This window comes from Ictidomys tridecemlineatus, chromosome 9 (assembly GCF_052094955.1).
Source record: "Ictidomys tridecemlineatus isolate mIctTri1 chromosome 9, mIctTri1.hap1, whole genome shotgun sequence".
Lineage (NCBI taxonomy): Eukaryota > Metazoa > Chordata > Mammalia > Rodentia > Sciuridae > Ictidomys > Ictidomys tridecemlineatus.
In genome coordinates, this window is record NC_135485.1 from 27,081,378 (window position 1) to 27,096,103 (window position 14,726).

At 34.2% G+C, this 14,726-nt stretch overlaps 1 protein-coding gene across 1 annotated transcript in view; it reads right to left on the bottom strand.

The window, feature by feature from the left end:
- Positions 1 to 1,990: 1,990 nt before the first annotated feature.
- The window catches only part of Arap2 (ArfGAP with RhoGAP domain, ankyrin repeat and PH domain 2), a 206,563-nt gene continuing 193,827 nt past the window's right edge, over positions 1,991 to 14,726 (bottom strand). Inside the window, exons 33-34 of the mRNA XM_078021176.1 lie at positions 6,058 to 6,134; positions 1,991 to 3,371 (exon numbers count right to left, since the gene is read on the bottom strand). Of these exons, the coding sequence (XP_077877302.1) occupies positions 3,326 to 3,371; positions 6,058 to 6,134 (123 nt within the window). The 3' untranslated portion in view covers positions 1,991 to 3,325. The remainder of the gene's footprint in view (positions 3,372 to 6,057; positions 6,135 to 14,726) is intronic.

Below are 14,726 nucleotides of genomic sequence, written 5' to 3' on the forward strand. Positions count from 1 at the left end.
TTCCATATGAAAATTCTTTGGGTTAGAGAGATAGTTTCCACATCCTTATTCTCCTCCTCTTCCTGCCCCTGGGCTCAGTCAGTATCTTTCCCCAGTCTTCATTAAAAATGGCTTCTAAGTTTTTAGCCTGAGAATCACTGTGCTTTGAATGCATGCCAGGTCTTCACTATACACTTCACACTCATTTGTGTGGTATCTGTTATTTCAGGTGTGGTCTGAAAAACAAAAGTAGACTAGGAGTGTTTTCTCTCTACATCCATCAATAGGACACCACATCATAGGGTGTGTTGTCACCCCCAAAGTAGGCATTATTCAGTCACCAGCTTTCCAAATTGCAATTTACCTCGTGGAATTCACCACCACCGTTCCTTAGCTTCGTCCACCTTGTGACTTGACTTTAGCAACAGTGGGGACCTATACTTCAAGTATGTAATCACAATAATTAAGCTTGAAGAAAAGATTAGCCCTGCGTGTACTTTAGCTAGACTTATCTCCCTGAAGGAAAACCACTTCCTGAAAAATAAAATAATAATTATAAAACTGATTGGTGAGCATGGAATCAGAGAATGAGGAATTAGTTCAGCATTTTAATATTTAATTTTTTTGCACCAATGTTCTGATAGATTCATTGCCCATTAGAATAGACACATATCTGCCACCCAGACTAAGCAGGTGGGATCCTTCTGTTAATGTAGTTACTCTTTCCCCAGAAAAGAACTAGAGGGAAGGACTTCTGTCACTGATTGCCTAATAAACTGTTGCTGCTTTTTTTCATTCCATTCTATGCTATCAATCCATGATTCTAAAAAATAATTCTTTTTAGAACTAAGATCTTCCCTCATCTTCCTCCAAATAGGAATCTTTAATTTAACTATGTAAATTTAACTTTTATAGAATAATCCGATCTGTCTTGTTTCTAAAATTTTAGGGAGATTCTTATTATTACCTACATAAATTTATAGGACCAAAGAATTAGTCAATGAGAAGAAAAATTATAGTAATGTGACATCAGTAATTACTAGATGACTAGATTCTTTCTGTGCTCTTTCTACCTTCTCTCTCTGTCACTATTTAGCAGGAGCCCGGGTGGATTCTGAACACCTTGACCATAGGAGTCAAGTGAATAACATTAGTCCTTTGGATATCCTAGCATAACTTAAGGGGCTGTTGATATCTCATGTTGGACAGGTTCTACCTACACAGCAAATAGGACAAGAGGTCTTATCTGTTCAACTTCCCATTGGTTTGCTATTTTTTTTTCTAATTCATATTCAGTTATAGTTAAAAGCACTTGTCTCCCAAAACTGTGAAGAATCAGGGAATAGGAGGTCAGAGAAGCAGTTTAAAAACCTCATGTTTTTGATAAACATCCAAAGAGAAATTCTTCTGAATATTTTCCCTTGTTGTAAGGTAACATCTATATTTCTGGGGCTCCTTCAAAATTTTGAAAAGACCCAGACAGTATATCTTGACCTTAAATAATGGCTAAAATGGGGTTGGGGTTGTGGCTCAGTGGTAGAATGCTCCTCTAGCTTGTGCGAGGCCCTGGGTTCGATCTTCGGCACCGCATAAAAGAATAAACAAAAATGAAAATATTGTGTTCAACTACTTCTAAAAAATAAATATTTTTTTTTAAAAAAATAATGGCTAAAATGTAGCTTCATTGACTTAGGCAATAGGTATGTGTACTTTAATTTCTCTACAAAGTTTCTCAACAGAACTACATAAGTAGATGCAGAAGGAGTAATCTTTTTGATAACAACCGCTTCGAAGATGTGAATACAAATTGGAGAAGAAGGTGAAGATGAGAGGCAGCACCATAAGGAAAATGTGTATCATTGTAAAAGCTAATTGTGATGATAATTACTTTCTGCTTTGGAAGTACATGGATGATGTTGGCTCTCACAATGGATTTGTTCAAAGAAATAAAATAGATTGGGCTATTCAACAGTGACTGAATTGTTCATTATGTTAAGAATGGAAGGCAATCTTGTAAAATGTCATCTTTCGCATTTATTTTAATTTTCTGAGAACATTTATGCCAACTAAATGTAAAACTTCCCCAATATCACTCCTACCTCATTAAAGGGGAAAAATACTGTGCCTAAATGCCTTTGACAAATACTCATGTTATTTAAATAATTATCACTCTGTCTTTTTCAGCAGAGATACAGACAAGGAAAAATCAGGTGGTGAAGTAAAAGGAGCATTCAAGATATTTGTCAAGGACAGGGAGATAAGGAGGAAGAAGCAGCTCTGTGAGGAATTCACCCTCTGCTGCCAGCAGCAGCACCTGCAGAGCTCTGCCTTCTCTGGAAGCACCATGCACCTGTTGTCCTTTAGTCCCACACAAAGAAAAGTGACTAAAAACAATGCCAAAGGATAAATCACTCCCTGTTCTGGAGATACCAGTCCTACACTCTGTCTATAAATCCATGCATCCCTTCCAGTTTCTGCACAGCTGTGACTAGTCATCTGGTTTAAAAATCTGTTTCATCTACAGGCCTGCTTCTCAGGCCTAGCTTAAACACTGGGCAGGTGCCTTAAAATTGACAATGTACTGCTCCAGCCTTCACTTTGAGCTCAGGCTGCTGGAGGTAAACCTCTTTGAGCCTGTGCAACATGGGTCTGGACAATCCTCCTGTACTTCTGCGTATGCACTCGGTTGGCTTGAACTTTTGGAAGTTATTGCTGGCCTAACTGCTGAGCCCCAAAACCCTGCTCATATTTCCAAGCTGGCCCCCTATTCATACTCTGCTCTTGCTTAAATTCCAGACACTTTTTCCCCTTTCCTTTAAACCAGATTCCTTGATAGTATGACTGTGCCTGGGGTCTTTGGCTTAAAATTATTCACAGCCTTTCCCAAAACAGCTGACTTAGCAAATTACTGTGGTGGAAACGATCAGCAAGACTGCAAGAGGTGCCTTGAAGAAGTCCAGGAAAATTGGGTGGCATACAAGGGTGAAATAGCTCTGAGGACAAACATTGTATTCTAAAAGTTAACTCAGCAGGAGAAGTTTGCACAGGAGTCAAATTAGGTTGCTAAGAGATGAAGGCCAAGGAAGAAAAGAAAGTATGAAGTAAGAGTATTTTTTTAGTTCAAGGAAAAGTTATTTAAACATATGAACATTTGCACAGAACTTATTGATAAACAAAGGAATTTCTTTTGAAAAAGCAGTTAAAGTAAAATGTACTTGTGTATTTCTGTGATTACCCACAAACAACAACAACAAAATAATAATTTTATTTAGCAAAACTGGACATTTTTAGCCTTTGCAAGTTAAAAGATATTGTCCTCATAAAGTAGATTTTCAATCCATTGACTTTATTGCTGCTTCCAGTGATATCCAAAGAGGTGACCAAGACTGAGGCTATTGTAGGGGTAAGGCAGGAAAAAAAAAATAGTGTACAAATTAGTTCAAGGAAAAGTTATTTAAACATATGAACATTTGCACAGAACTTATTGATAAACAAAGGAATTTCTGCTGCCCATATTGGTGAAAAATACTGAACAAGATCTTGGAAGATTCCCAAATAAGAATTTAGTAGTATATTACTTATATTTTTTTAACATTTAGCATATGAAAATAAAATATTTACAAGCCTCTTTAACATGCACATTAATAATGTAAAATTAGAGCCACTAAGAGTGGGTCATTAAGTGCTGATTAGACTATCATATTATGAGTTCTGGTAGCACTGGTAACAGGGAACTACATTTACTTCCAAAGGGAGGAAAGATCATTAAAATTTTAATTTGTTTCTCAAAGGTTCAATTATAACATGCTTAATGTGCTGGACATTAACCTTATGGGACCTAACACAATTATGGGACTCTTCCAAAGATACCTTGCTTCATTTTCTTGCATTCATTTTCTCAAAAGATTGCTATTTGTAACTATTTTAACTTCGTTCTTGGCTCTCAAATGCTCTCCATTGTCTTTTTACTACTTTCTGTACTCTTGCTATTCCTTATATGTTTGGTGAGAGTGCTTCAAATGAAATGAGAATTGTTTATCGTGCTGGGAAAAGATCATCAAAGATGACTTTGAAATTTGGTTCCGTGAACTTGCATATACTGCCCAGGCAGCCTGCCCACTTTGTGGATCTCATGCTAATGGCCAAGTTTGGTCTACAGTCCACTGGGCATGCACTGACTCATTGAATCTGTAAGCACATTAGCTTCAGTGCATCCTTTTCTCTGAAAAGTTTTATGGACACCTTGCACTGACATCTTCCCTTTATGATTCTGCAAGTTAATCAGATCCCTGGATAGACAGTCCACTCTGTTGACAAAGATACCCTGATACCTCCCCCAAATTTAGGTCTCTATTCCAGTAAGATAATTACTAAATTAGCCAAATAATTCTTCATAAAACTAAAGGAAAACTCAGAGACTCAGTTTTCTTCTCATATTCCATTTATGTGTTTTAACCAGGAACATCCCTTGCCAAAATTTGCTTTGCCTGTGTCCCAATATACAGAGAGGAAGCTTAGCCTACATATCAGGAACAATGTTGCTAATTAGCAATCCTATTTGGACTTTGGAGTTGCAGGTAACAGAAACTATTTTACAGATTTAAAATAAGGATACATATAAAACAATCAAAAGTTAAACACATACAATATTTGAAGATTAAGGAAATCATCTGAGATACGTATTTGTAGTAATTAGTAACTACTCAGTACACAGTATTTAAGGCAATTATACCAGATGAAATAACTCAGGAAATGACCACTAGTAAAGAAAATGTTAGGAATAAGCTTATCAAAATTTCTAGGTTTGTGTCTACATTTGACATGTGGGGTCCCATTTACCAAGTGAACAGGGATTTGGAAAGGGTCAGAGGCTACAGTGTCAAAGGCCACTGATTAAAACAGCTCTCTGGGGTGTGAGAATTAAACAATCTATTTGGCCATGGAGGTCATTTATTATCTTGTTAAGTTGTTCTGATGGAATCTAATTAAAGAGAATTAAAGAGAAAGTGATACCACACAGGACACTGAAAAGAGAATTTTTTGAAATGGTTTGCTATTGATACATTGGGAGGTGGCAGGAGTATATGGTATCTTTTTCTGAACTCTTTTTGAAGTTCAGATGAAAGTTATTGTAACACATTCATATCTTGGGGATAGTTATATACAAGATGCAGAAGAATGAAATTGAACCTTTATCTCACCCTGTACACCAAAACTGACATAAAATGGGTTAAAGACTGAACATAAGGTCTGAAACTGTAAAACCAATAAAAGAAAACAGGGAGAAGGTTTTATGGAACTTGTCTAGGCAATGATTTCTTGGATATGACTCCAAGCCCATAAACAATGAAAGCAAAAACAGACAAATGTGATTTCGTCAAACTAAAATCTTCTTTGTAGCAAAAGAATAAACAAACACATTTACAATCCAAAAATTAGAAGAAAATATTTGCAAACCATACATCTGAAAATGGGTAATATAGGGAATTCAAATTTCTCAATAATATGAAAAAAATAACCTATTTTTAAAAAATGGGTAAAGGACCTGAATAGATATCTCTCACGACATACAAATTGCCAACAGATACATGAAAAAATGCTCAACATCACCAATCACCAGGAAAACGCATTAAAACCATAATGAGATATCACCACATTTCTGTTCTAATGGCTATTATCAAAAAGATGAAAGATAACAAGTATTGACTAAGATGTGGAGAAAGGGAACCCTCTTTCACTGTGTAGATTATGTAAAACTGTAGTGGAAAACAGTATAGAAATCCCTCAAACAGCACAAATATAATAACCACCTGATCCAGCTATCCCACATATATATATAGTCAAAGGTATTAAAATCAGTATGTTAAAGAGAAATTTGCACCCTCATGTCCATTGTAACATTATTCACAATAGCCAAGATACAGAAACAAGTACTCATCAATGGATAATGGAAAAAGCAAAGCTGATATACAGGCTGAATTATATTCCTTTCAGGCGATTCTGTTACTTATGACAACATGTAAAAATCTAGAGGACAAGATGTTAAGTCAATTATGTGAGGCATAGAAAGACAAGTACCTCATGATGTCACTTTTTGCAGAATCTAGAAAAGCTGCATGTGTAGAAACACAGAGTAGAATAGTGGTCACCAGAATCTGAAGAGAAAAAAGGGAAAAGTGAAATGTCAATCAAAGGGTACAAAATTTCAGTTACGAGGAATAAGTTATAGTTACCTACTGAAAATCATGGTGATTATTTTCAACAACAATGTTTTATATTTCAAATTGCTCCAACTGTAGATTTTAAACATTCTCATCACAAAGAAGAGTATATAATGTGATGAGTATGTTCATCAGCCTGATTAAGCATTGTATAATACACATGGTCATAACATTACATTGTACCCCATAAATATATGCAATTATTGACAATTAAAATACAGAAGAAAATAACAACAAAAAAAGAAAGTTTATAAGGCAAGAAAAAAAAACAATTATCAGAGGAATTTACAGATGAGGAAACTAAATCACAAAGCACTGAGAAACTTTCCCCAGTATCTCCTGTTATTAAGTAGAAGATCTGGAATAAAACCTCAGGATATATCACTCTAAAGATTCTTCTCTCAAATTGTATTCTATGTTGTTTCTTCCTGAGTCAGGGAGGGAATAATTACTTGATTAGTTGGAAGCTGAGTGTATGTTGCAACATCTGTTCATTCTAGCAGCCTACAGGTAAGATAGTTCCTGACTCTTATTCTCTGCTATAACATAATATTTAGTGAGCACACAGCAATACCTTTTAGGTATATTATGTTATATAATCTCAGTGTTATTATTAGCATTTTTTAGATAAGAAAAGGGAAGCACAGAGATTAAGTGAATTTCCAGAACCACATAATTAGAAAAATATAGACACCAACACTCAAAGAGCTGCATCCATTCCTGATGTACAGTCAGGATCTTCTTGCCAAAACCTCTCTGCATTTTATACAGAGTGTGTCTGAACATATGTTATAGTACAGATGGTACTGATGATTCTAAATGCAAAGGTGATCAAGTGCCAGATTCTCTGGATAATGCATTAGGGATAATCTTACTTATAAAATTAAAAGCTTAAAATAACTTGTCAATTGACAAGTGTGCAGAGGTTTATATCTCGACTCTATCCCATCTCGTTGGTCTCACAAGTCTGTCTTTATGACAGTTCCATACTGTTCTGATTACTGCATCTTCATCATACATTTTGAAATCTCAGAGAGTGATGCTTCTTCTCTCTGAAGATTTGTCAATTCATGGTCTTTTCTAGTTTTCTAGTATCTTATAATCGTATAGATGCTTTTTGTCTTTCTGAAAAAAACAATGGATTTTGACAGAGATCTATTGTGTTTTGTTGGTGATAAATTAATCTTAAATTTAATTAAGACTTTGATTCGTTAATGTTAATCAACTCAAGTCTTACGTAAATTTAAGATTCTCTCACAACTCAGTGAAAAACCAGTGTAATTAAATTGTTTGCTTTTCAAAAATATATATTCTATTATTAACTAAGGAAACAAGTCTTCTGCAGAAAAATCCTTCTACAAAACTGAAGCTACTGGAAAAAGTGTTCTCCTTAGTCCAGAAATTGGCCTCTTATTCTGAGTCCCTGGTCTTATTGGAATGACTGCCACAGGTGTCTAGAGAGAGGCTGCTTCTGCATCATGGGCTTATGTGGGTTTCCATGAGGAGGAGTCACCCATGGACAATGGCTTCCTGCATCTCAGGATTCATACATTCAGCTATTCCCAAATAATCTTATTTGCAGATAGAATCTTAAATTCCAAAGTTTTGGCTTTGATTCATTTTTTGCTTAGTATTTAGCACCTGATTAAAATGAGATATGTGAAACTAATATGTAACCTCGTGTATATTAGCACTCAAAAATAAAAAATAAAAATAAAAAATAAAAACAGAGCTGAAAAGAATAGAAAAATACTCCACTTAAGAAAACATTACAAGAAGCCAGACAATATGAATGTAATGCTTGATATGTCAATACAGATCTTGCCTTATTACACAGCAAATCTTTGAAATGTTTTTAGTTACATTGCTCTGGTTAGAATTAATAGGGCAGATTAAAATAATTTTAAAGGAGAAATGCTAATAGCAGTTTGGGATTTACTTGATATTCCAAGTTATTTTATGTATTTTGTTCATTTAATTAACACAGATTTATTTAATTTATGTATGTCTTATGAACAATTCTATAGACAGGTTTTGCAAACTGGATAGGAGACAATCTGAGATTTTGTCTTTTTCCCTAGAAAGGAGTTTTATTCTTTGACTCTACATATTTAAAAAAAAAAATTCTAATAGATGCAACATTTTTTATGCCTTTATTTTATTTATTCAGTTTTATGTGGTGCTGAGGTTTGAACCCAGTGCCTCGCACATGTTAGGCAAGTGCTCTGGTACTGAGCCACACACAGCCCCAGCTCCTGATTCTACATATCGACAAGATGTTTCTCTGTTTTAAAAGTGCCTTACTTAATGACTTCAACCACAATGATGTAATTATCCAACTGTTTTGTATTCTGAACACATTAATTTCTAGCTTACAGTGTCTGAGGCTTGGGTGTAAGTAGTATGTTTCAATCAGAAGTCAAAATTCTATCAGTGGAAACTCAAACCTGGTAATGTTTTACTTTTAAGGTTAGGCAAGTGGTATAAAATTAGTTTAGGGTAACATTTTCACTGGCTCTTTGGATTTATCTCACAAAATTTGAAAATTCTCAGATGAAGCACACAACCATAGCACAGCATATTGTACTGCAAAGTGGGTCTCTAACAGATGACCGGATGACTTTCATGTGTGGTAGTCTCTTATCCTGGAATTCTCTCTTCGTCCTTGTGAAGGAAGTTACTACGTGAATCGTTATATTTAAATAAGTGTTTCAAGAAAATACTGATTTATTCAAGAAATCATTGAAAATATCTTTTTTTTCTCCCCTATGCTTCTTTTGGAGAATCACATAAATAAAAATAATTCTTCATATATTTCATTACTAAAGTGGCATCTGCAAAATATTATAAATTGCGACAAAATTAGGAACTTTCCCTGAAATGAATACTGCACCTTCCCCAAAGTACCTATTTGTTCATATTATCTAGCAACTTATTTTCCAGAAAAACCCATTTATGTTTTTTTCTGCTTCAGAAAGAACAAGACTTTGTTCAACTATTTTCCATTTTTATGCCTCTCACTCAAAAATAATTTCCAAACACTATTTGGCTACAATTTTGTAAAGTGAAATGTTATCAATAACCTTTTAAAAACCCTTTTTAAAGGAGAGATTTGTTTCCATTTCTCCATGTTTAAAAATATCTCTTGCTGATGACTGAAAACTTCATATTATCATTAGTTAATTTCATAAGATGAAAAATTTCTTTGGACCATGTTCATCATTAATGATGATGTTTGATAAAACTTCAAATAGTTTCTTGATGTCTACTTTTAGGTAGACTTTTGATCAGATCACTTCAGAACATCATTTTTTTAGATAACAAGTCTGTGAAGCTTCCAATTTTGTAATCATAAGGTAAATTGGTTTTATAATTTTCTTGTTGTTCTCTTATAGATTCTCAGTAGTTATCAATCAATCTAAATTAAGTATCCTTTTCCAAAAGTTAATGTTAAAACCAGTAAATATTTTTAACCCTCAACTGGTCAAGTGTATATAGCACAATGAGCTCAATTGCTAACTTTCACATTTCATTCTTACTTCAGGACATGCAAGAACTCTGAGATATGTGACTGACAAAAACTAAGAGAGAGTGTCCAGGTCAATATACAAATTAAATACTAATAAAGCTTTTTGAAAGAAAAATAAATTCTGATAACATTTCTTGTACACTCTTCTCACACCTTCAATGACTCTAACCATTTTCTGGACCACTGCCCTGGGGCTTGCTATTAGAATACTTCATATTTGAAAATTAGGGCATGTTAAATTTATAAACTTCAAAAATTTTTTGCAGTTAAACATCAAACCCCCAAGTAGAGTCATTAAACTCTTAAATAGAAATAGCTAACAATAAAATCTGACATTTATTAGGAAAAATATACATATCAGTAATGCAGTAATTTGAATATGAATATAAAAATAAAATTGCCAGGAAGCAAACATTAATAGCTTTTAATTAGAACACATTGGAAAGGAAGTAGGAATGAAAGAAGCAAGTTATTGAACTTATCCATAAAGAACAAATACTAATTTATTCTAGGTTGTTAGCATTACTATAATCTACAGCAGTGGACAAATCAATGTTAATTGAATTCTGAAAAGAACACATACAGGAAACAGCTTTCACTATTACGAACACTGGGTGCATATAAAAAGGCAGCTTTGAAATTAAATACAATTTAATTCAGTCATGAATATTTCTGACATAAAAATGCTAGTGAATAAATTATATGCATACTTAGTGCTACATTCTTTTCTTCCCAACATTTTATTCTGTAAACATTTGAGCATGCAAAACTGGAAGAATATGTTAGAGACCACCTCAAAATCCACTACCTAGACCCTATGATTATTGTTTAGTATGCTTGTTCATCCACCTCTTTCCCTCTATCCCTCTCTTTATCTACCTATCCATAAATTCATCATATTTCTACTTATTTAAGTACATTACGAACATTCAACAATATATGCTGAAGTATTCGCCTGAATACTTTACGAACATTCAACAACTTCGCCTGAATACTTTAGCATACAGTTTTTATATAAAATTTCTATAAAATGCAAAATGCACATATCTTAAGTGTATATTCCTTTACTTTCAATAAATGCATACTCCTGTGTAGCATAAACTTCAATCAAAATACAGAACATTACCATCCATTCCAGAAAGTTACTTCATCTTCTGCTCAGTTTATCTCCACCTCCATCCAAGAGAACTGTTCTTGTCATAGTTTCCACCATGATGTTGCACTTTGCTAAAAGGGATCATCTCCTAAGTAAAAAGGAGTTATTTGTATATTCTATTCCTGGGGATCTCATTTCCAAAGACATTAACAGTGATGTCTTCCTCATTAAAAGAAATATGTTTCAAATTATTCTCATAAAATATATATGTACCTTTCAAATGTGTAAAAATTGAAAAGTTTTTAAAGTAAAAATTTGTTTAAAGGGAGACTTCAGTTAGTTGAAAATCTTACAAATTTAGGTTCAATTATGAGACTGCCAACTAGATTGATATCAGCTAGAAAACAGATACAGAATAAACACTTTTTAAATGGAACGAAAAGGGGCTGGGGTTGTAGATCAGTGGTAGAGCGCTTGCCTAGCATGTGTGAGGCACTGGGTTCAATTCTCAGCACCACATATAAATAAATAAAGTCCACTGACAACTAAAAAAAATTAAGAAATGGAATGAAAGGATAAATGAACAACAACAACAACCTCTAAATGGATGGGAAGGGAACTAGCATATACTAAGTGTTCAGGACACATGACTAGTAGAGTACAACATGTATTAAATACACTATCTTGTTTATCCTTTAAAAAAATCTTGCAAATTAGGCCTCTTGTGTGAATTATAAACACTTACACATTATAAATGCCTAATACATCATTATAACCATTAAAAGGCATCACTATAACCATTGAAATGTACGAGACACTAACTTGACAAGGGGGTTTTCATCCTCAAGAACATCATATCATAATTTGGATTACTCATCTGCAATTGGCTCAACCATTTTTGTCCCAAAGTTCTTAGTCTGATCCAAGGATTAGCTTAAGAAAGACTTTATGAATGTAAACCATTGGCATTTGCTAATCGGTCATTGCTCAACTATTTTAAAATTGAAAAAGTAAGCAATTTTATTTCAGAATAATTCTTTCTACTATAATTGGTAAGTAGAAAAACTTATAGAATTTCTGAAAAGTAAGCTTGTACTTGTTTTCAGTATTGCTTATAAAAGAAAATTATACTTTAATCCACAGGGGAAGTAAGATAGGAAATTTATAAAAATATGCATCTTCAAAAAATCAAGCTGTAAAATGTATATTAATCCAAATTAAAAGATAATAGATTTGTATTTCTAGTATAAGATGATGGCTTTATAGAATAAATGAAATTTCTCCATTTTTCCTTTTAAATGTAACTAACAAAGGGAAAAAAGAAAAAAAAAGAGAAAAACAAAAGAATACAAAAATAACATTTAACAATAAATATTACTCCATTGCCACATAAACACTTATCAAAATTATGCAAATAAATTTCACTAGGTGTCAGGTTTATTACTGGTCACATATATGTGGTCACAGAAGCAATATTTGCCAAACACTTTGTCCTGGAGCATAACAGGAAATCCTCTAGGGCCTATAGGCTACTAGTAAGACCTTTTGTAATGATTGGTGCAGGAGTTTATTTTGCAGATTTAAAATGTGCATTGCTAGAAATTTACAATTAAACTTTAATGACTTAACTGATTGAAGATTATATCTTTTAATATATGCAATTACACCCAGTGTTTATTGTCATTTGAACAGTCAACTTAGGGAAATCATTTAAACTCTTATAATATTTCAATGTTATTGGTTGAATGAATGCTTTTAAGATTCTTTAAAGCTTTTGAATTCCTCTCTAGACATAGTTATGACATGTCACTGAATGAGGCTCAGTCATTTCAGTAAAACCTCATAAAGAAGGACCTGATGCCGAGGTTGATAGTCCACCGTGGGCTAATTCCTGCACTTTGGGTGTAATGCCTAAGATCAGGTCAATTACTCTGGTTCAGAAACAGAAGGACGGCAAGGCAGAGATGGTAATTAGAGCACATTTATTGCCAGGTGCAGGAAAGGGAGGGAAAGTGAGCTCAGCAGGAAGATCTGCTAAGGTCCAAAATGTGCCCCAAAGACTAACTTTCTGTGTTCTGTTAGGGGAGGGAATGGCAACCTGCCGTGGTATGAAACCTGGTGTGGCAGGTAGCCATGCCTCTTTGGGCTCTATGGTGTGTGGAGCTGCTGCACCTTTGGGGGAAGTCACAATCCTTCTCTGTGTGGAATCTGAAGCATGCAACTGCATACTTGGGTTATTTTGCCCTTTCTGGACTGATGCCATTGGTGGAAGGTCATTTAACAGTCAACTGATCCTCAGAGCTGCTCGTGGTCACATGCATAACTTTGTGAACATAATATGTTTGTGAATCTACAGGAGACAGCATCAAACTTCTTTCCAGAATATGGCAGGAGACAGGAACATCTGAGTCAATTACTGGCCAAGGCCTCATATTCCTGCTCATCTCTACCTAACTACATGCTTATACTTCAGTCCTGGTAATTTTGCAATATGATTATAAAACCTTGGAAAAGTTCTGATTGATCTGGAACATGTACACATTATTCCTTGCCATATGAACACACACCATTGCTCATGAGATGGAGTAAAATAAGTTATTATGTTTTGCAAAAATCCTACTTATAAGAACCATCACATTTCTAGGAATATGATTTATCATGTTAAATATGTGATTTCTAATTTGCTCTAAAATATTAAAAGTCTAATTTCCTTATTCAACTTGGCAACCCTATTGAGTGGGGAAATGACTGATTAAACCTTCTCTTTCAGGTACTATTATAAATTAATTTCACCATTTTATTTGAGAGAGACATGAGTTGGTGCATAGTTAGAATCATATCCATGTGACAGAACAAGCCTGATAAACTATTTGGTAGCAAAGGCTAAGTTCATCAGTCAAAGAACTATATTTCACTGAAGGATTGTCACTATTATTATTAGGTAACTGAGCAACTGTACAGAAAATGATTAAGAAATATGATTAATACAAATATACTTAAGAATGTTACTTTTAATAAGTTCTGCACTATTTTCAATATGAATATAAAAATCCTTCCATCAGGGTCATCATTCATAGGATGTGTGGAGTGAGACACTGGACAGGCAGAGGCGTACCCAGCGTTATTTAGGCTGTCGTCAGCGCTTTCTAGAACTTTACAGCATCAACCTTGTAGCTTAAAATTTGGGTTGGAGATATAAAGAGCTTTTCCCTGGAAGAAAAATCCTCTTTTGTATAAGAAATGTTTACCTTTATTTGAAGTAATGCTTCCTGTTTTGGGACACCAGCTTTCTTTATATTCATATTTGCTTCAAGCTCTTATTTTCAACACCTTTTTTTACAGTTAACATTAGTCTATGGAAAGTTGAATACAGGTTTTGTTGTATGCTTTTAATTTTGAAATTCTTTATTCTGCATGTTATGCAGTTCCTGATGTATTTGGCCTTATATCTATCACTTCATTGGTATTAGCTTGATCTTTTGGATTACTAATAAAGATCTATAAAGACAAGCATCACATGTTCTTTTAGCAGGTACTTTAGAAATTAAAAGACACACCCTTGATCTGTTTTAATTTAATACAAATCATCACATTCACCTCTACCATGTGTACGCTTTGACGTTAGAACACGTTTAAGTCAACACTTAATCTAGACTGCATGGGTTCAAGTGCCAGCTCTGCCCCCTCGTTAACTAAATCTTGCTCAAAAATCTCTCTGTGTCCAAGCTTTTGAAAAGGAACAAGAAAGGATGGAATGGAAAGGCTAAGGTGCAGATAACGAGCTTTAGACACAGCATACAGAAGATGCCAGTGGGAAACGTAGGTAGATAGGTGAATCAGCCTGGTGATCAATGGGTTTGTGCTATGGTTGGATCCTGAACATCTCCCAATGGGAAGAGTT